At 39.4% G+C, this 21,619-nt stretch overlaps 1 protein-coding gene across 1 annotated transcript in view; it reads right to left on the bottom strand.

Annotated features, from left to right (window-relative positions):
• Nucleotides 1–21,619, bottom strand: part of LOC126481118 (activator of 90 kDa heat shock protein ATPase homolog 1-like) — a 98,724-nt gene that overhangs the window by 55,540 nt on the left and 21,565 nt on the right. The window contains exons 4-8 of the mRNA XM_050104652.1: nucleotides 16,602–16,801; nucleotides 4,001–4,121; nucleotides 1,774–1,880; nucleotides 1,560–1,685; nucleotides 1,381–1,482 (exon numbers count right to left, since the gene is read on the bottom strand). Coding sequence (XP_049960609.1) covers nucleotides 1,381–1,482; nucleotides 1,560–1,685; nucleotides 1,774–1,880; nucleotides 4,001–4,121; nucleotides 16,602–16,801 — 656 coding nt within the window. The remainder of the gene's footprint in view (nucleotides 1–1,380; nucleotides 1,483–1,559; nucleotides 1,686–1,773; nucleotides 1,881–4,000; nucleotides 4,122–16,601; nucleotides 16,802–21,619) is intronic.

Here is a 21,619-nt window from a genome sequence, read left to right as displayed (position 1 = left end):
TTCAATTAATGTGCTGGGTGCTCAACTCGCCAGATGTGAACCCGATCGAACATATGTGGGATGTGATTGAACTCCCTGCCCCTCTCCCCGGAATTTACAGGAATTATGTGACTTGTGCGTGCAGATGTGATGCCAACTACCCCCAGTGACCTACCAAGGCCTCATTGCTTCCATGCCATGCGTGTCACTGCTATTATCCATGCCAAACACGGACGTACTGGCTATTAGGTAGGTAGTCATAATGTTCTGGCTGATCAGATTGGGATGGTGGATTTTTTTGACAATACAACCTCTTGTTTTGTGATCAAGGTTTGCCTCTGTAATTCGTTGGAGGCCCATTTAAGAGCTGGGCACTTTTAATACAGACACTGTTGCACACATTTTTTAATTTAATTTGTTTGTGGTAATATCCTGCATTTTTGTGGCTGTTCTCTCTTTATACGTAAGACAACCAACAGCTGATATTGCAAAGAGTCTGCGAAAAACTCAATGTCAAAACAATTTTCTGACCACCACATACTGTCAGACATTTAATTAGCTCAGCCAATGATCCAGTGGGACTGCAAACATGTAGCATTTACATCATATTATGCGCTGTGGCACACTGGGAACACACAACTCTGTATCCTACAGCACTATTTGGAGTATGTCAAGTATTTGCCTTAGATAAAAAGATAAACCACAAATCCCTAACACATCCTTCACTCCAGTTATCCTCCTGGCCTCAGTCTCCATTAACCCAGTGTTTCGTCACTCTCTACCCAACAGTTTCCCCTTCCCCTACACTATCGCTCCCACTGAATTCATTCAAGGGCACAGGCTTACCTGCATGTGTGTGTGTGTGTGTGTGTGTGTGTGTGTGTGTGTGTGTGTGTGTGTGTGTATACACATGTTCTTCTTTATAAGAGCATTTTAGATTTACGTGAACTTCATCAGTTCAGTTTGCTCTGTAGTGATCATGATTTCTAAGCTTCCTACTGCTGACAGCTCTATCAGTTCTTTGCATAAACATCAGACAACATCTGCTTCTGACACAAAACTGTTGTAGCCCAGCTTTCCATGTCACAGAAAGGCCACTGCCACATACCACACATCAGTGTGCCTTAAGTGTAATACACCCTACCACATAAGTGAATGTTGCATATAAAAGCATGAACTATTATCAGTTTGTTTACAACTAATTGATAGCCCAATTTTATTGGTAATTAGCATCCTTGGATTTAATCTAATGAAACGTATGGTACTTCATCAAAACTGAATGACAGCTCTTATTGGAACTGATAGATCTTTCACAGCACTATACAAATGAATGCAAGGAAAACAAGACTCATATTACCCATCTGGGACAAATAAAGTAATAACATTGTCAAAGTTTCATACCAGCTCCAAGAATTGTCCACTTATATTTCCTCTGAGTAACTCAAACGTCCCACCAGGTTCTACATCCATTTTAACACCACTTTTAGTGAAAGCTTCCACCATCTGAAAACATATCAGCTGTGACAGAATCTACCTTCCTTGTAATATAAACATTTTAATATTATTATGGCACTGATTACCTCTTTATTTGTAAGAGCACAATAAAATTCTTCCTTAGTGCATTGAAGTTTAATTGTCATAGTTAGGGTTCCAGTTTTGACAGTTTTTAATTGCTTGACTTCTTGTTCACTTTTTGATACTGGAACCTAAGAAAATAAGATAGAATTTAATGCAAAAAGATAATCATTCTATATGAACTCATGAAAAGCATGGATGTGAAATTTCACTTCTTACTTTCTCAAAAAGTACTTGAGATAACCTTTCAGTGTCACCAGTCTTTGTTGTCTTAGTTTCACTCATTCCTTCACTCTTCCTTGCCAAAATCATGCCTTTGCTGAAATCTGGAAAATAATCACAAAAGGCAAGTTACTCTGTATCCAGTGACTGTAACATAAGTAAGAAACACAACTACAAAAGTAAGAAATAAAAATTCATATAGTCCCGGTGGTATCTTGGATAGAGGCATTAAACAAAGTTCAAGCAAAATAGGCTCTCAGCTAACTGATATATTCAATGTATCATTCAGAATAATAACATTAACAAAAAAATCTAAAACAGTTATTAAAAAGTTACTTCACAATAAAGAACGATATACAAGATGCAAAAATGTATAAAGCAGATTATCAAGATCTTCTAAAATAACTGAAAGAGTCGTGCATCAAAGATTATCTCTAACTTTTTGAATAAAAATTAAAAAAAAAAACTAGTTAATCCTCAAATTGGTGTAAGGAAAATACAGATATATACAAACAATTGTCTCTGACTTCTAGGAGCAATTGCTGAAGGCTGTAAATTAAGATTAATTAAACTTGCAAACTATTTCTACACCTATCTATAGCCTCTGATCTGGTAGATCATGACATGCTTCTCAGGAAATTATATTAATATAGTGTCTGCGGAGTGACCTACAACTGGGTTTAGGATGTATCTTTCTGGCGTGTAACAGGTGGTAGAAATATATCATGAAAATTAAAATTACTTTTCAGAATACATGAAAGTTAGTTACACATTACAATATTCATAATTTTTATAAATGATTTACACACGACTTGTCACCACAGAAGCTAGTGTTGTTCACAGATGGCACTAGCACTTCTATTAAAGAACACAAAGCATGTGATTTACACCAGAAGGTCACTGTGATAACAGATGAAGCAGGATGATGGTTGAGACACAACTGCATAGTGGTGATCAAGAAAAAATGATGTGGATAAGGTTTAGAGATATAAGATTTAAAACAGTAAGCCGTGTAATACTATAATCATTGGATTGTAGCAGTGAACAAACATCTCACACAAAGTATCTAAGCATTTGGTTAACATAGGGAAAAAAATGATGCCCAACTGAACAAAATGTTGAGCAAATATACTTATATCTTAAAATGTTTTGGAATGACAGTAGCATGTGTGTGCATGGGGATGGGTAGGGTGGGGGGTTGTGCCCTTATGTGGTACCTCACAGGAATCAGGGAATTTTCAGTATTAAACAGCCAAGTTCACAATTATGAAACTAGAAGTAGTAATAATTTTCATCAAAATGTACATAGCAAAGCCCTATATCAAATAAAGCATGCTACATAAACCTAAAATGATCTACAATGCATTGCCTGCAGAAGTAAAGAGAACATACAGAATGTTTGAGAAAGAGTTGAAAAAGTTGCTAATACCAGAATCTTTCTGTTCCTGTTACTCTGTTTTGATTGTTTAGGCAATTCAGTACCAAAAAGCTGTTGTAACCTGGACAAAGACCAGCAATTTGGTGAGTCGGGCCAGTTTGAGATTCAATTGACTCAAGTTGCTGCTTGGGGTACCAAGTTGGGGAGGGAGCCAGAGATGCCACACTTGTAAGTTTCCTATAGAAGATGCATCACAATTAGTAATGGCCACCTGGAGTGTCAAGCTGAGAAGGACACCCAAGTACAAGATTTGTATACAGCGTGTATCACAATAAGTACTGAAAACCGATGTCAGTCAAAGTGTGCAAGGGAGAAGGGGGGCGTCAAATGATAAGTCACTTTTGTGGAATAATGTTGTCGAACCGGTCCTGTGGGTGAGCAAAATTACATGGATAAATCTTTTATGAGATGTGAAACAGAACACACAGATTTCATGTTTTAGAATGTAACTGAGAAAAAAGTTCGTTTCCACATTATATTATCTAATAGTGTATATTTTATACCTATTTAAAATGGCCTGTCCACATCATTGTACAAAATGATCAAAGGATCAACAAAGATACAACAGCGACAACAACAACAAGAACAACTACTACTACTACTACTACTATTACTACTACTAATACTACTACAAGCACACACACACACACACACACACACACACACACACACACACACACACACACACATGTACACGAGCAAGTGCACACACACACCACCACCACCACCACAACCACCACCAACAACAACATCAACAAAAATTTTCTCTAAATAATGGAAGCTTACCCTCTTTTAATGTTTTTACATAATTTGCTAACTTAAGTCTAATAAGTTCTCTTGCATCTTTCATGATAATGTCTTTCAATCTATCAGCTTCAGGACTGGGTGTGCTAACAGTCAAGTCAACCTGCAAATAAGGTGATGTGCAGTAACACATAATTTTTATAACTGATTTGACTTTTTCCATATGTATAATTTACTTTCAACAGACTCCATATATTTTTGTTGTAATGCTTGTTTCTAAGTTTGATTTAGTCATGCTTAGGAATATATGGATATGATTACCACAAGTTTGGCAAGGAAATTAAGAAAATTTCAGCAAATGGACTAGTAGAAACATTGTTACAGTGTTCTAGTGTGAGTATATAGCTAGATGTCCAAATGGGATATACCAGATACTCCAGTGCTTATTTTTAAAATTTTAGGTGCCAGAATACAAACCTCTTAAACCACACACATACACACACACACACAACCTCATCCCATGCCCCTGCCCTTTGGATCACGTTAGTCACACATTGTTACATTCAACTGAGGTGGTGCAGTAGCAAATTTTAGTTAAGTTGTGATTTAATATGTGGCTACTATGACTTCTTCCACTGAGTTCAAAAAATTCCCTCGGAAATAGCAGAACACAATTCCAGCCAAAATTAAGCCCTGAAATACTCTCGGCTCATGAGTTCATTCACTCAAGCACACAACGTTGCACAAACACAATGATGGGCACATTAAGTAACCATACTGGCAAGATTTTTGTTTAGAAACAAGTCTCTCAGTATTTCTAAAGTATGAATTGCAGTGATTACATAAGGCTGGTAAAACTGTGCCAGACTGAGACACGAGCATGGATCTCTGCCTTTTCAAGTCAGAGGACTACCAAATGTACCAACACAATTCTGTGGATAACCCATCCATTCTCCCATGTGTGCTAGCTGCATAGCATCATAGTAGAGCCTCAGTGGATATATGAAAGAATAGGAAGAAACCTGTGATATATTAGTAAGTTAGGTGGTGTCATGTTCTGGAACATTTTCGCAATAAATTGTAATGATGTGGAATGAGTCATTTTACATTTACAAATTAATTGTACACTTGGTTAGATTATGAACATTTCTAAACTGTCACTTTTTTACAAAAAGAAAACATAGATATACATATGTAAGTTAGCAATTCAAACTCACCACCTTTCACACATTACAATAATAGAAATGCTTCCATGGAATAGAAGGAGTAGTCAACACGACTCTTTCTCAAGTTTGTTTTCAAATTTTATTTTATTCTCTGTCACACATTTTATACCACTGGGAAAGTGATCAAAAAATTTTGTTGCAACACTGTGCACCCCTTTTGTGCTAAAGACAACCTCGATGTGGAGTAATGAATGTCATTTTTCCTTCTTCTGTGTAATTATGTACACCACTGTTCACTTTGAACTGTAGAAGATTATTTACAACAAATTTCCTGAAGGAATACATATACCATAAAACAGTAGTCAGAATGCACAACTACTTAATCAGATGTCTACAAGATGGTTGTGGATGAGCACAACATATTATTCTTACAGCACATTTCTGAGCAAAGAATACTTTCTCTATTAAAGATTATAGTGTGTTTAAAATTAGTTGTGACTTTTGATGTTCGACTGACCAGAAGGAGACGTAACGCGGTTGCCCAGGTAACACCAAAGGTGAGCCGGCTTTCCCTACCGTGCCGCAAGAGGTTTGGCTGGTAAAGCACCCCTGTTGCCATACCAGGAAAAAATAGTCGTTCGTCAGCTCTCATTGTAAAGTCGTGTTTTCTGGCAATGAGGTAGTCTGTAGTTGTCAGGTATTATGAACAAGTATATTGTGCGGACGTTGCATTAATAACAACAGTACAGTACGTCTGAATATGATATTTGCAATAAAAGTGTCATCCAAGAACATGTTCACCGGCTGGGAAAGTAACATTCTGATGCAAAACATTCCTCAGAATTCGACAACAATAATGGAAAAAACACCATACCACGCTGTTGTGATACACAAAGCTCCAAGACTGCACTGGAGGAAAACGGATATTTTGTTCATGTTCCATGTGATAAACTTGAATGTAGCATGTGTAAGGCAAATTTAATGGTACTTGTAGGGCTGTACAAGTGAAAACTTCACGCTAACGTGTATACAAACTGGCTAACGGTAAAGGGAATAGTTTAATCAGGGTTCCTCATTTAAAAGTGACAGAGTACATAGGCAGAGTTGAAAAGTAATGTGGCAAAAAAACAAGAAATTTACACTCATTGAGATTCAAACATTGACAAAAGAAGCCACCACAAATGTTACATGACAAGATTGGTCTTGAGTTTCGAATCATACCAAGAAGGTAATTGAGGAGACATCTATTCATGAAGGATTGTGACAAATTTTGAAGAATACGTAACTTCTCTAGTTGCCATGTTCAAATGTGCTTCTTTTGTCCAGAAGTAGCAGAGATTAGAAACATTACAGAAATAGCAGAGATTAGAAATATTCTTCTCACTAACATTCTAATGCAATTGAAATTGTGACAGAATCCTGAAACAGTATACTGTTAAACTAACAATTGAGTGCAAGTCAGGTCAATAATTTATGAAGCAGCCCATTCTCAGTGTAAAAATAAACTTTTAACTTCTTCACTTATATTGTTACAAATCCCACAGCAGTTCTCATTTCATCAGCAGTCGAGGGCCCTCAATAATTACATCATTTCATTGAAAAAATCTGTAGCTGCTTAAATACCATGGTAGATATGGAAGTTCCACCTATTAAACATATGGCAAAACACTCTTATCTTTGCGCGTTATCATTTGCTGAAATCTCGCTTTGATGTCTCTGACCATTTGTGGAATACAAGGAATTTATGATCCCCCCCCCCCCCTCCCCCCCACTGACGCATGCATTCATAACAGAGATTTAAATGCATTCCATTTTCTCGAGATTGGAAACAGACAGTGATATCCTTCCAAGTTTAAAGAATAATTCAATTTATTACCTACATTTAGTATGCAGCAACATGAAACCTAATATGCACGAAACACAAATTCATAGTGATACTTATTTGTCACCGCAAACTAAGAATTTCTTGCAGTAGTTTATCTACTATCGAAATATCACAATAACTATGACCATTAACAAAATGGCAGGTGGTTCAGCAAGAAGCTGACGAATTAAACTATAAGATATGCGAGAATGAGGATTAGTACCAAATAGTTTCCTTAAAATCGGTTGAGAAAGATCACCAATCGACCGGCTTGCATTGCTTGCTGTTCACACTGTAGAGGCAATGGGTTCCATGCTGAGTAGGCTTGGCCTCCTACTGTGGTCACCGGCTGACGCGTGCGTCACATGCTGGCAACTATGCTTCCCTCCACCTGCTCTGTACTGAACTCTTAAAAGTCGCAACTTAATTTAAACACAGTAGACGTTGCCCCCGAACATTATTCCATATGTCTCTTCCTAAGATCTGCAATGATTCTAAGCACACATGTGGCTGAATTGTTTTAGGAGTTCCAAATTGTCCTTTTCAACTCAAATTCTCCAATGCAACTGACAATATTATGAAAAGCATAGACTGTTAATGGCCATACAGTAGAGTACAGTGGAAATGTTGAGTCACAAACAGGCATGACAGGAACACTGCTTTCAGGCAAAAGGCCTTCTTCTGTATCAGACAACACACGCACACACACACACATGAAAATGCAACTCACACACACAAGATCACTGTCTGTGTCTACTGAGGCCAGACTGTGAGCAGCTATGCATGATGCATGATGGGAGAAGCAATCTGGGTGGTGTGGATAAGGAGGATGCTGGGCTGGAGAGGAGGAGGGATAGCAGGGTAGGATGGGGGTTGGTAAGGTGCTGCTTGTGAAAACATACATGGACAATGAGGAGAGAGGATAGGGCAGCTAGGTGCAGTCGGGAGGTTAGACGAGAAAGGGGGGGGGGGTTAGAAAAGGAGAGAAATAAGACTGTGGGTGCACTGGTGAAATAGGAGGCTGTGTGGTGCTGTAGTGGGAACAGGGAAGGGGATAGGTGGGTGAAGGACAATGACTAACAAAGCTTGAGGCCAGGAGAGTTGCAGGAAGGTAGGATACATTGCAGCGAGAGTTCCCACATGTAAATTTCAGAAAATCTGGTGTTGGTGAAAAGAACCCAGATGCACAGGCTGTGAAGCAGTCCCTGAAATGAAGAACATTGAGATATGCAGTGTGCTTAGCAAGTGGATGGTCCAGCTGTTTCTTGGCCACAGTTTGTCGCTGGCCATTCATGCAAACAGATAGCTTGTTGGTTGTTGTGTCCACATAGAATGCAGTACACTGGTCGTAGCTTAGCTTGTAGGTCACATGACTGGTTTCACAGATATCCCTGCCTTTGATCGGATAGATGATGCTTGTGACTGGACTGGAGCAGGTGGTTTGGTAGGATGTATAGGACATGTCTTGCATCTGTCTATTACAGGTGTTAGGAACAGAGGCTGTGCATGGATGGATGAGGATATCATGTAGGTTTGGTAGGCAGAGGAATACCACTGTGGGAGAGATGGGAAGGAGAGTAGGCAGGACGTTTCTCATCTCAGGGCACAGCAAGAGTTAGTTGAAACAATAGCGGAGAATGTGATCCAGTTGTTCCAGTCCTGGGTGGTACTGAGTCATGAGGGGAATGCTCTTCTGTGGCTGGATGGTTAGACTTTGGGAGGTGGTGTGTGATTGGAAAGATAATGCACAAGGGATGGGATGGTAAATACAGTCTTTGAAGGTCTTGAGAGGGGCTTCCTGTCAATATAGATCTGATGGCTACAGGTGGCTACGCTGTGTAGTAGGGACAATTCCTGTCCCATACATCTTCCCACCACCACCTACTCCAGTCTGGTCACAAGTGTCACCTATCCATCAAAGGCAGGGCTACCTTTGAATTCAGTCATGTGATCTAAAGCTAAGTCGCAACCACTGTGCTCTGTTCTGTGTGGGCACAACAACCAACAAGCTGTCTGTCTGTGTGAATGGCCTCAACAGCCAAAGACAGTGGTCATGTGTGTGTGAGTTGCATTTGTGTGAATGTGTGTGTGTATGTTGCTAATTAACAAGAAGACCTTTTAGCCTAAAGCTGACTTTTTCTGCAGTCTTTTTGTTGTGCCAGTCTGCAACTCAACATCTCCGCTATATGGTCAACAGCAATCTATCTTTTCATAATATTGTCATTATTCCATTCTGGATTTCTCAATGCAATTGAAAGCATGTAGGGATCTCTGTTTGGCTCATTGTGCAGTATGTAATTTAAACTTGACATATAGAATCTATGCCCCAGGTAACTGTCAGACTATTGAACGGGGTACACTGTCAAACTATTGAACGGGGTAACGTAGTTGATTATACATTTCAAGTGCAATATAAAGGTATTAGAAGAGAAGCGTACAAGTTAATGATTATTTAAATAAAACATAACAGAGGTAACAATTAATGTCAATGTGCAAAGTTAATGTACTGACAACTTATTTTGGTTAAATGGGAAGCTGTATATTACTATCAGTAGCATATTGTTTTATATATTCTTGTTCCCTTGATTTCTCTACGCAGTTCTTAATATTCTTTATCGTGTTATGTATACTTGTCACTCATGTGTGCTATCTAAATGTGGTTACTTGTTATGTATTCATACCTAATGAAACCAATATCATGTACATGATTAATGGTTGCATTAGGGGTGGGTTGCAGATGGTGACGTAAAATTTCACTATATATCACTTAAAAATAGCTTCATAAGGGTACCAAATATTACAGAATGATTACTTTCATTAGTTTATTGGCAGCTGACCCACTAGTTTCCAATAAATAGCGAATAAAGGGAACCAGCCACATTAAGCTTTCACAAAGATTGTTGCAAGGTAAGATTTGTTCACATTCTCCATCATATTCCTTAACAAATAACTGAGGATCAGTCAGCTTGTATGTTAACAAAATGTTTCTGAGATCGCTGATCACACAGTGATTTACAGAAAACATCTGAATTGAAACTGCAAGTCAGAATTTCAATATAATAAAGTTTCTTCATCTACATCTATACTCTGGAAACCACTGTGAAGTGCTTGGCAGAGGGTACTGCCCATGGTACCAGATACTGGGGCTTCTTGTTATTCCATTCACATGTGGCGAATTGGAAGAATGGCTTTAAATGTCTCTGTGTATGCTGCAGTTAATCTGATCTTGTCTTCATGATCCCTACAGGAGTGATGCATTGGGAATTGTACCAAGTGGTTAAATTAAACTGATGTGTTCTTAGTGCAGTGGGATTGTATACATCTCAGGACACTGAAACATTGTAGGTATGTTCATTAATTGGTGAGCTTGTGGAGTATACTGAAAAAAAATAGTAGTTCCACTTTCTGCCACCGTGTGAAAATATGGCACTGTAAGCAGTCAGAATGTGGTGTAGATGCACAAAAAGGGGAGGTCAAACACATGATAATGGTGGCTCTGGCATGTTTATTAGGATATGGTCACAAGTTACAACATGTGGTCAATATGGCCTGCCAACTCAGCAATGTGCTGCATCTGTAACATGGCAATGATTGACAGTTACTCGCAGCACATCCAGTATAATCAGAGTGATATGTTGTCTTTTCTGTCCTTCAGATCAGGAAGAATATGGATACATCCATGAGATACGATCTTTCAGATATCTCCACAACCAGAAGTCAAATGGATTTAACTCGGGTAATCTAGAAGATACACATTTTGAAATTGCCTAGAGATGATGTGGTCATTACCGAAGGTTTCTCAAAGCAAATCTTTCACCTGAAAAGCAACATGTGGTGTCACCCTATCTTGTGTGTAACTAGTGGTATGGATAAAGTTGCATTCTTGCAAAGCTGAAGATGTGCTGCACAAGGAGGTCCTTTTAACATTCTGACATCACAGTACACCTAACACACCCCTGAGGTGTCATCTCCTCGAAGAAAAATGGGCCAAGAATGAAGGAGCTTGTCATAGTTACATAAGCTGACTGAAATGCATGTTCCTGCAGAACATGTGGCAGAGTAGAACCTCATATGCGACTTCATCCATTCAGGCACCATTCAGAGTAAAATGTGCCTCATCTAGCCAAAGAATATTCTCATCCACAAGTCACCCATCTCCACGCATAACAGAAAACACAGAGAAAAATTACGGTGCTGTACGCTACCTTGGCTCTTCATTTGGTGCACATTCTGAATTTGTTTGGGACACCAGTGTAAAATATGCCACAAAATCTTATTGATTGTTGATCAGGGGAGAGACAATTCCCATGACACAGCCTGAGCACTGACTGCAGAATTTGAGGCATGTGCTGCGTGGTCGGCTACAGCTACAGCAACTTCATGATCAACTGCTACGGGAATGGGCTGCCTCCCTCTTCCTGCTGCACCACTTAGATCACTTGTTTCTTCAAATTTCTTGGTCATATTCTTTAGCCTATTTATTGAGATGGAGGCTCTTCACAGCTGTTTCTGTTAGCTATATTCCCACAATTCAGCACTGCTATTGCTGCCATTCTGATAAAATAACTTTACCACAATTTTACTTTCTTCTCAACAGCCATTGAGTTTCATACAAAAAACTTCAATCTTCTTAATCTTTTATGACAACTGTCACTTCACAAAAGAAATCAACACGCACTGCCACGTGACAGACAGCATATTGATGTCAAAGCAGGAAACATTTCACATTTTGATTGCTTGCAGCACCACATTTTCACTCATTGGCATAAAGGGGAACTTTTTTTTTCAGTATATGACACAAGCACATCGATTAATGAACATAACTACGATGTGTCAGCATCCTGCTATGTACACGGATCATGCTGCAGCACTCAGAACACCATCAGTTTAATTATAAACACCTGGTATAATATTCCTATATTCATCAAGCACACAACAATCTCTTCAATGACAGGTAGAACAATCTCTTCAATGACAGGTAGAGGACATTAGCACAGAAGCAGTAGAGGACATTATCACAGAAGTAATTTTTGCTCTTAATGTTGTTTGAATGATATCGCCTTTTCAGTGAACAAATATTTGAACCAAATGTGGTATTATGGAAAGACATATCATTTTCTTGTGATTAAGGATGTCTTTGGAAAGGGACTGATCACGCATTCATACAAAAATAGCAGCATAAGGCACTTTTCTTTGTTTGCTATGAAACCTGGGTTGGATGTCATGCAAAAGAGGAAACTCTACCGAGCACTCAAGTGTATTTGGTGTGTGAATGGCAGAAAACAAAGAGAGAATTTACATCTTGATTATCTACTGCCACACCAAAGGGTAAATTAGCATTTGAGTGCTAAGGTTAAATGTTACTCATATATTATCACCCCAGTCTTCAGACACCTGCCAATGAAAGAGGAGGGAAGCAAGAGGCAAAGCAAAAATGTATGAATATTACACATTCAAATGATCAATATTACACATCAAATGATCATAATTATTTGAATATCTGTACAATAGATGTATCAGAAGTGTGGTATTGAAGAAAGTTCAGTTTGAAACAATATAATGAAAGAAGCTGGACATAACTGTGTTTAAGTACACAGCTGCTACCTAATTTATTAACAGACACAGTATGGATGGTGATAACACAGTGAATTGATGCAAAAGACAATATCAGTTTCAACAGTTATAAACAGCAAGTCAGCCAACACACAGGGTGGTTTTCCGAAATTAAAGTTATGACTGAGGTTAAAAACAAAAACTGAAGGAAGGATTTCCTGAGCTCAGAATAAAAGCAGAGTCGAAATGTGCCTATGTAGCCAATGTAAGCCAACCTTGGGTAAAATAGCGCTCTTGTAATGTCACAGCACATCATGTCTTGTGGCAAATATTGGTAAGATAGAGACCATAAAAACCTGCATGGTCCATGGCAAAACAAAGCATACGTCCATAAAATGTTACATGTAAAGCTTTCTGTGATTAATTCTTACTAAGTCAGTCTAGTATTGGTAACTGTTATCAACTGAGTTACCAGTATCGTTCTTTGTGATAAAAGCAGCCAACACTTGTTGATAATCACTGATTCATACCAACGAAAAAACATAAGGAATATACAGCTGCAGTTGCAGGAAAGAACTTACAGGTCTTGAGCAGCAATTTTGTTATGCATGAAGATTCATCTAATGTTGTACAAACATTACTGCCTCTTATGAGATATTCCTTTTAAGGAGAAGGGAGGGCACTTGAGGAGAAAAACAACACAGCTGAGCTGTTTTGTGGTGAACTATCAAATATTTTACTTAACTCAGACTTTGATGATACTGCTTCATGGAGGTAAAAAAGAAAGGAGATGGCACTATAGACTTATGATGTAGATTGTTTTGTAGCCAGAGTGGGCGGGGCCTGCCGCCATCTTAAATAGCCCAAATCATTAGCACAATACGGCTTACAATTGCTTCTTTTTCATTATTTCTGTTGTGTTCATGCAGCATCTGTTTTAAATACTAAAAATTACAGTTCTTACATGACTACCATAGTGTCAGGAAGGCAATTTGGAACGTTATTATGTTCCCGAATGCATAGTTGCTCTAGTTATTCGACACATTTGGCCTCATTAATGTAACTTGTTTTTGTTGATAATTTTAGAGTAACCAAGAAGAGAAGGATGTGATGTGAAAAGATTGCTTTTGTAATCCACTTAGTTCCACTTCTACTGTATTTGTTTCAATAGCAAATGAAGCTGGAACTCCGATACCAATGCATGATTGTTTATTGGCACTGCTTCTTGTTCATTACATATTCAGCTTTTATCTTGCATACACAACAATTTTGATGTTCACGTTTGCAAAAATCTTACCCATGTTCTTTGTTGGCCCATAAACATGTGCATTGAGGAAAGAATCAAGGCATGCTATCATATCTTGTGCATGTCAATGATTATTGAAATGTCAAAGAAATAGAACTGCATGGAATATACATCCATACGGAATCCATGGTTGGTTTGTTAGACTGTCAGTGTATTAGCCTCACCATAGTTTACACATCTTCTCTCTCTGAAATCATACTTATGATGTGTCTTTCAGTCTTGCCAATAATAGCAATTTACAGCATAAAAAATTAAACAATTTTTTAAACATATTCCAGCATTTTGTAATGCTATGAACATGATTAAGGGAATGGTCTCAAATGCTTACACCCACTAACGTGGATAGTTACCTTTAACATACATGTAAATCATTTTTTAGTAATGATAACCTAGCTTGTGTAACAGGTTGGCCTACCATTCTCACAATGGACTATTTTTTTCAGGGGATATTTCTTGCCAGTAACTCAGTTTTTCAAGAATAACAACACATACACTCCTGGAAATTGAAATAAGAACACCATGAATTCATTGTCCCAGGAAGGGAAAACTTTATTGACACATTCCTGGGGTCAGATACATCACATGATCACACTGACAGAACCACAGGCACATAGACACAGGCAACAGAGCATGCACAATGTCGGCACTAGTACAGTGTATATCCACCTTTCGCAGCAATGCAGGCTGCTATTCTCCCATGGAGACGATCATAGAGATGCTGGATGTAGTCCTGTGGAACGGCTTGCCATGCCATTTCCACCTGGCGCCTCAGTTGGACCAGCGTTCGTGCTGGACGTGCAGACCGCGTGAGACGACGCTTCATCCAGTCCCAAACATGCTCAATGGGGGACAGATCCGGAGATCTTGCTGGCCAGGGTAGTTGACTTACGCCTTCTAGAGCACGTTGGGTGGCACGGGATGCATGCGACGTGCATTGTCCTGTTGGAACAGCAAGTTCCCTTGCCGGTCTAGGAATGGTAGAACGATGGGTTCGATGACGATTTGGATGTACCGTGCACTATTCAGTGTCCCCTCGACGATCACCAGTGGTGTACGGCCAGTGTAGGAGATCGCTCCCCACACCATCATGATGCCGGGTGTTGGCCCTGTGTGCCTCGGTCGTATGCAGTCCTGATTGTGGCGCTCACCTGCACGGCGCCAAACACGCATACGACCATCATTGGCACCAAGGCAGAAGCGACTCTCATCGCTGAAGATGACACGTCTCCATTCGTCCCTCCATTCACGCCTGTCGCGACACCACTGGAGGCGGGCTGCACGATGTTGGGGCGTGAGCGGAAGACGGCCTAACGGTATGCAGGACCGTAGCCCAGCTTCATGGAGACGGTTGCGAATGGTCCTCGCCGATACCCCAGGAGCAACAGTGTCCCTAATTTGCTGGGAAGTGGCGGTGCGGTCCCCTACGGCACTGCGTAGGATCCTACGGTCTTGGCGTGCATCCGTGCGTCGCTGCGGTCCGGTCCCAGGTCGACGGGCACGTGCACCTTCCGCCGACCACTGGCGACAACATCGATGTACTGTGGAGACCTCATGCCCCACATGTTGAGCAATTCGGCGGTACGCCCACCCGGCCTCCCGCATGCCCACTATACGCCCTCGCTCAAAGTCCGTCAACTGCACATACGGTTCACGTCCACGCTGTCGCGGCATGCTACCAGTGTTAAAGACTGCGATGGAGCTCCGTATGCCACGGCAAACTGGCTGACACTGACGGCGGCGGTGCACAAATTCTGCGCAGCTAGCGCCATTCGACGGCCAGCACCGCGGTTCCTGGTGTGTCCGCTGTGCCGTGCGTGTGATCATTGCTTTTACAGCCCTCTCGCAGTGTCCAGAGCAAGTATGGTGGGTCTGACACACCGGTGTCAATGTGTTCTTTTTTCCATTTCCAGGAGTGTATTACAATTGGAATACACGTCTAATTTGATTGTTTGTTTGATTTTAATTTTTAATTTCATTTTGAGGTTTTCTTCGAGATATGAAACAGTTAGGCAGGTAGTTATTTTCATGATCCATTTATCATTTGCATGATAAATCATAAAGATGTGTCAAATAGTTATTTTATATTAACATCTTAAAATTTTTTGTGTACACCTGTAAATGGCATTTGTGTTGAAACAACTGCGTCTTCGCACAATCAAAGCACCAGATATTGTTTGGGATATGATCACAGAATTCGATAAATATCCCCAATGGTGAAAACTGGGCACGGACATATCAGAGTGATGTCATGTGGAAGTATCACTGCAGTGAACCATGTAGGTATAAATGCACTGAACCTAGTGTTCAGGGCTACATAAGCCGATGGATGATGGTTTCAAGATTGTGACGTAATGACAGCACCCTTTTTTTTTTTTACCTCCATGTACTGCTGACAGGCAACACTGTTACCAAGTAACAGGGTTAAACAAGCAACATGTGTTAAACACATCATGAATATGTTGTATCTGTAAAATCAAAAACTTTTGGACAGACTCAGTGCATTAAAAATGGGCATGACACACAGGCAGGAAAAAACCTTATTTACAAAAAACTCTACCAATATGGCAAAGTTGAACAGGGTTGCAACTAAATTTCATGCAGCAATATTGTGACCATGCTTTTGTATCAACGATATGTTCTACATAAGTGCATTTATTAGTATAAGAACTGTAAAAAGTGTACAAAAAGATAAATCAGTTTCAGCAATACTATGTAACACAGTATTGTTGAGAATGGGAAAAAAATGTAGCTTACATTGATTTCTGAAGCTTCTTGTTCTTCATTGAAATTTGAAATAATTGCTGTGCCTTCTATTTTTACATGATCAGCATCACGAAGATGACCTTCCCATTTCAATATTAATTCCCATTCATAGAAAAATAACAACTTCCCCTTTCTGTTATTTGCAACTGCATCTCCTTCACATCTATCTACTTCTGTAATACTGCACACAGCTGGAGAAAAAATGAAATAGAATAAAATAACCCAAAGGTTTAAACTAATCCAAGACCATCAATGTTCTTTAATGGGAAGCAAAAAAACAAAGTATCATCAAAATCAAATATAAAAGTTTTCAATTACAACAGATTAAAGGTGCTGTGATACAGATGAAAGCAATATACATTATAGCTCATAAATTCCATGTCCCATATGTCACATTCATGGTAAACATTATTTGTAGAATATGTCAACAAAGATTTCACAATTAAAATACAACTTTTTACAGTTACATGCTGATCATTTACAGGTTTTTAATTCACTATTTACCTCTTTTAAAAATCCTCTAAGGTGTAGGATTGTTCTACATTTACATCTACATATATACTCCGCTAGCCACCAAGCGGTGTGTGGCGGAGGGCACAATTGGCGCCAAAGTCATATTTCCTCCCCCTCTGTTCCACTTGCGTATTGCGTGAGGGAAAAACAACTGTCTGAATGCCTCAGTATGAGCTCTTATTTCCCTTATCTTTGAATAGTGATCATTGCGTGATTTGAAAGTTGGTGGTAATAATATATGCTCTCCATCCTCAGTGAAGATCGGATTTCGGAATTTAGTGAGCAGCCCCTTCCGTTTAGCGCACCGTCTATCTGCAAGTGTGTCCCACTTCAAACTTTCTATGAGATTTGTAACGTTCTCACCATGGCTAAATGTACCAGTCACGAATCTTGCCGCTCTTCTTTGGACCTTCTCAATCTCTTGAATCAGACCCAACTGGTAAGCGTCTCATACCGAAGAACAATACTCCAAGACTGGACGAACTAATGTTTTGTAAGCTATTTCCTTTGTTGAAGGACTGCATCACTTCAGGATTGTTAATGAGAAAGAACTGTATCTTAATTTAAAAACATTAATATTTTTTGTCGTTATTTCAATTACCATGAATAGATTCAAAAAGAGTTTTAACACCACGTGTAGAGCTACATGTAGATGACTACTTTGCAATTCAACCTATGTGTTTGGCAGGGGGTTCGTCGAACCACTTTCAGACTCTTTCTTGAGCAATCCACTCTCGAATAGTACATGGGATAAAAAATGAACACTTAAATCTATCTCTATGAGCCCTGATTTCTATAATTTCATTTTGATGGTTGTTTCTCCCCATGTACACTGGAGCCAACAAAATCTATTAACATCTGGAGGGGAAAGGTGGTGATTGAAATTTCCTGAAAAGCTCTCACACAGTGAGAAACACCTTTTTTTAGTGATTGCCACACCATCTTGTAATCATATCCATGACACTCTCGTGCCTTTTTTGCAATAGTAAGAAATAAGTTGCCCTTCATTTACCTTTTTCAATGTCCCCGTCAATCCTATGGATTTCATATCACGCATCAGAACTCTAGAAGAGGATGGGAAATTGTAATGCAAGCTGTCTATCAAGCAGCATCTTCTAAGTACTCTGCCAATAAAACCTAGTGTCTGGTTCACACTCCGCACAACATTTTCTATGTTATGATTCCAGTTTCAGTTGTAATTATATCCCTAGGTATTTAGTCAAATTAATGGCTGTTAAATTTGTATGATTTATAATGTAGCCAAATTGTAATGGATTCCTTTTAGTACCCACGTGGATGATCTCAAACTTTATATTCTTATTAGTTAATTGTACCCTACAATGTATTTTCCCTACATAATTTTGCAACTGATTTTGTTTTTACACTGACTTTACAAGATTGTAAATGGCAGTATCATCTGAAAATTATCCAAGAGGGCTGCCCAGATTGTTTGTTAAATACAGATTAGGAAAGCAGAGGGCCTATGACATTTTCGTGGGAAAGGGAAGACATCATTTCTGTTTTACTCAGTGACTTTCCATCAGTTACTACAAACTGTGACCCCTCTGACAGGAAATCACGAACGCAGTCACACAACTGTGATTAAACTTCACAGACACGTAATCTGATTAGAAGCGATTTCTATGAGGGATGGCATCAAAAGCATTCTAGAAATCTGCAAATATGGAATCAACTTGAGATCCCCTTTCAATAGCATGCATTACTTTGTATAAATAAAGAGCCAGTTCTGTTTCATAACAATGATTTTTCTGGACCCGTGCTATGTGCCAATAGATCATACTCTCTGAGGTAATTCATAATGTTCACTCACTGTATATGTTACAAAATCCTACTGCAAATCGATGTCAGTGATATGGGTTTATAATTCAGTAAATTACCTTTATTTCCTTTCTTGTGTGTTGGTGCAACCTGTGCAAATTTCCAGTCCTTAGGTACACTACTTATGTCAAGCAAGCAATTGAATTTCACTGCTAAGTATGGAGTTATTACATGAACATAGTTCAAAAGCATCCTAACTGGTAATCTATCTGGACTGTAAGACTTGTCTTTACTAAGTAATTTAAATTGCTTCACTACAACAAGGATAACTATTTCTAAGTTACTAATGTTGGCAGCTGTTCTTGATTCAAATTCTGGAATATTTACTTTGTCTTCTTTGCTGAAGGAATTTAGTTACTACACTTTAGTGGCACTGCTATCAGTCACATTACCACTGTGAAAGTATTCACTGTGTGTTGCTGTTGATATACTTTCCACATGACAAGAATCTCTTTGGATTTTCTGTATGATTTTGAGACAGAACTTCATTCTGGGAACTATTAAAAACATCTCGCACTGAAGTCCACACCAAATTTCAAGCTTCTTTTTTTATACTGTACGATGGTGAATCTTTTCACCTCTTATTAATTTATTTTGTATAAATCTCTTAATTACTGTTATTACTATTTTGTTAAATGTAAGCCACATCTGGTCCATGCTTATATATGTAGTTAGCTTGGAAGGAATGAACACTGTCTTGAAGCTTATTTTTGTCTGCTTGTTTAAATAAATATATTCTGCATTTATTTTTGGTGGTTTGTTTCAATATTCAGTCTCACTACAATGACCTTGTGGTCACTATCTTTGTATCCATCATGATGCTCTACTTGCTTAGCATCATTAACTGCTAAGAGGTCAAGTATGTTATTGTAACCATTTACAATTCGAGTGGGTTCCAGAACTAAAACTCATCATAATTTTCAGGTAAAGCACATAGTATGATTCTGGACAATGTCCTACACCTAACACCAAATTTAAAATGTATTTTCAACAACATATTGAGGGCAGATTGGAGTCATCATGAACTATAATTGTTTAAGGGGCAGAAAAATGAAAAAGAGTCAGATGGAAAAAAGTACGTAATATTTTTATAATTCCAAAACTTACCATTATAACAAGTAATACATGTATCTTGCTGTGAGACAAGATGGTCAATGCCTTCATGGAAAAATGTTTGCAGTTGCCTACAGGACCACTATTGTACCGAGACATGCACCTCTTCAGTCAAAGCAAAATGACAGCCAAGAAAGTCTTTCTTCAGGACTCCAAAAATATGGAAATGACAAGGGGAGAGTTTGGGACTCTATCCTCCCTACATCCGCAATTTCTCCCCTTGTGACCAAAATGTATAGTTTGATCTGTGTACTTTAGTAATTTAGTTTTTTTAGTTCCTGCAAGTTAATTTAACACTTAATAAACACAGTTCTCACGTTTTTGTTTGTGTTGGAAAGCAAACCGATTTTGTGACACATTACAAGTAACTATCAGGAGCAAATTATTTAGTCTAACTTGAGCACTTTGGTAGTTCAGTTTGAATCTCTGCATATTAATCTAATTTATTAAACACAGTTCTTGTATTATCCTCTGTGTCTACAGTAGACTACCACAACATATGTCAATTGTTCTTTGTTTGCCTGTGTAGTGCAGTTTTCCACAGTCTTTAGTTTGGATAGGGACTGTGATTGCTGTGTGCGGATGTGAGCCGAGTTGGTGACACTTTGCTCTAAGCTCCAGGTTGTGATAGGTTCAGTTACAAAGCTTGAAGCTGCAGTGGATGGGCATCACTACTGTGATGCTGATAGGTCTGCATCGGTGACCAGCCCAGTTACTGCTCACACTGAGGTTGACCCCTCGCCCATGGTTGAGTGGGAGGTGACCTTCGGGCATGGCAGGCAGCAAAAGACTTTCTAGAGGGCAGCACATAAGGCCTTCCCGGTTAGTTTGACAAACAGGTTCCAGGTGCTGCCTGTGGCAGACCCTGCCCCTCAGCCAGATGCAGTCACTTGTCCTGTTTCAGAGAAAACCTCTCAACCTGCAAGATCAGTGCAATCACAGAGGGTGGGATTATTGGTAATCGCGTGATACTATGTTAGGTGCATTATGGGGGCACTTAGGGACATGCCTGCCAAGGAGGGGCAGAAAGCTAATTTACACTCCATGTGCATACCGAGTTGAGTCACTCCAGACATGGAATGGGTCCTTCTGAATCCCATGAACAGCACAGGGTGCAGCCAACTGCATGTGATGGCTCACATAATTATGTGACTTTGGACTGGAATATATTGTCTCTGATTTTGAGTGGTTTACTAAGGGTAAAGATTGCCAGTCGTGCTTGTGAGATGAAAGGACAGCTCACCATTTGCAGCATAGTTGACAGGACCGATTGTGGACCTCTGGTACAGAGCCAAGTGGAGGGTCTGAATCAGAGACTCAGACAGCTCTACGACTGTGTAGGCTGCAGATTCCTTGACTTGTGCCATAGAGTGGTTGGGTTTCGGGTTCTGCTGAATAGGTCAGGAGTCCACTACATGCAGAAGGCAGATACACCGATAGCAGGAGCTATGTGACATGGATTGGTCAGTTTTTTTTTAGGTTAGAGGGTCTCTGGGAAACACAGAAAGGGCTTCACGATCAAAGGGTGCAGTTCGAACAGAGGA

The sequence above is a fragment of the Schistocerca serialis genome, chromosome 5 (assembly GCF_023864345.2).
Source record: "Schistocerca serialis cubense isolate TAMUIC-IGC-003099 chromosome 5, iqSchSeri2.2, whole genome shotgun sequence".
In the NCBI taxonomy this organism is placed as follows: domain Eukaryota; kingdom Metazoa; phylum Arthropoda; class Insecta; order Orthoptera; family Acrididae; genus Schistocerca; species Schistocerca serialis.
The sequence above is the reverse complement of the archived record's forward strand: the minus strand, read 5'-3'. Positions and strand labels throughout refer to the sequence as shown.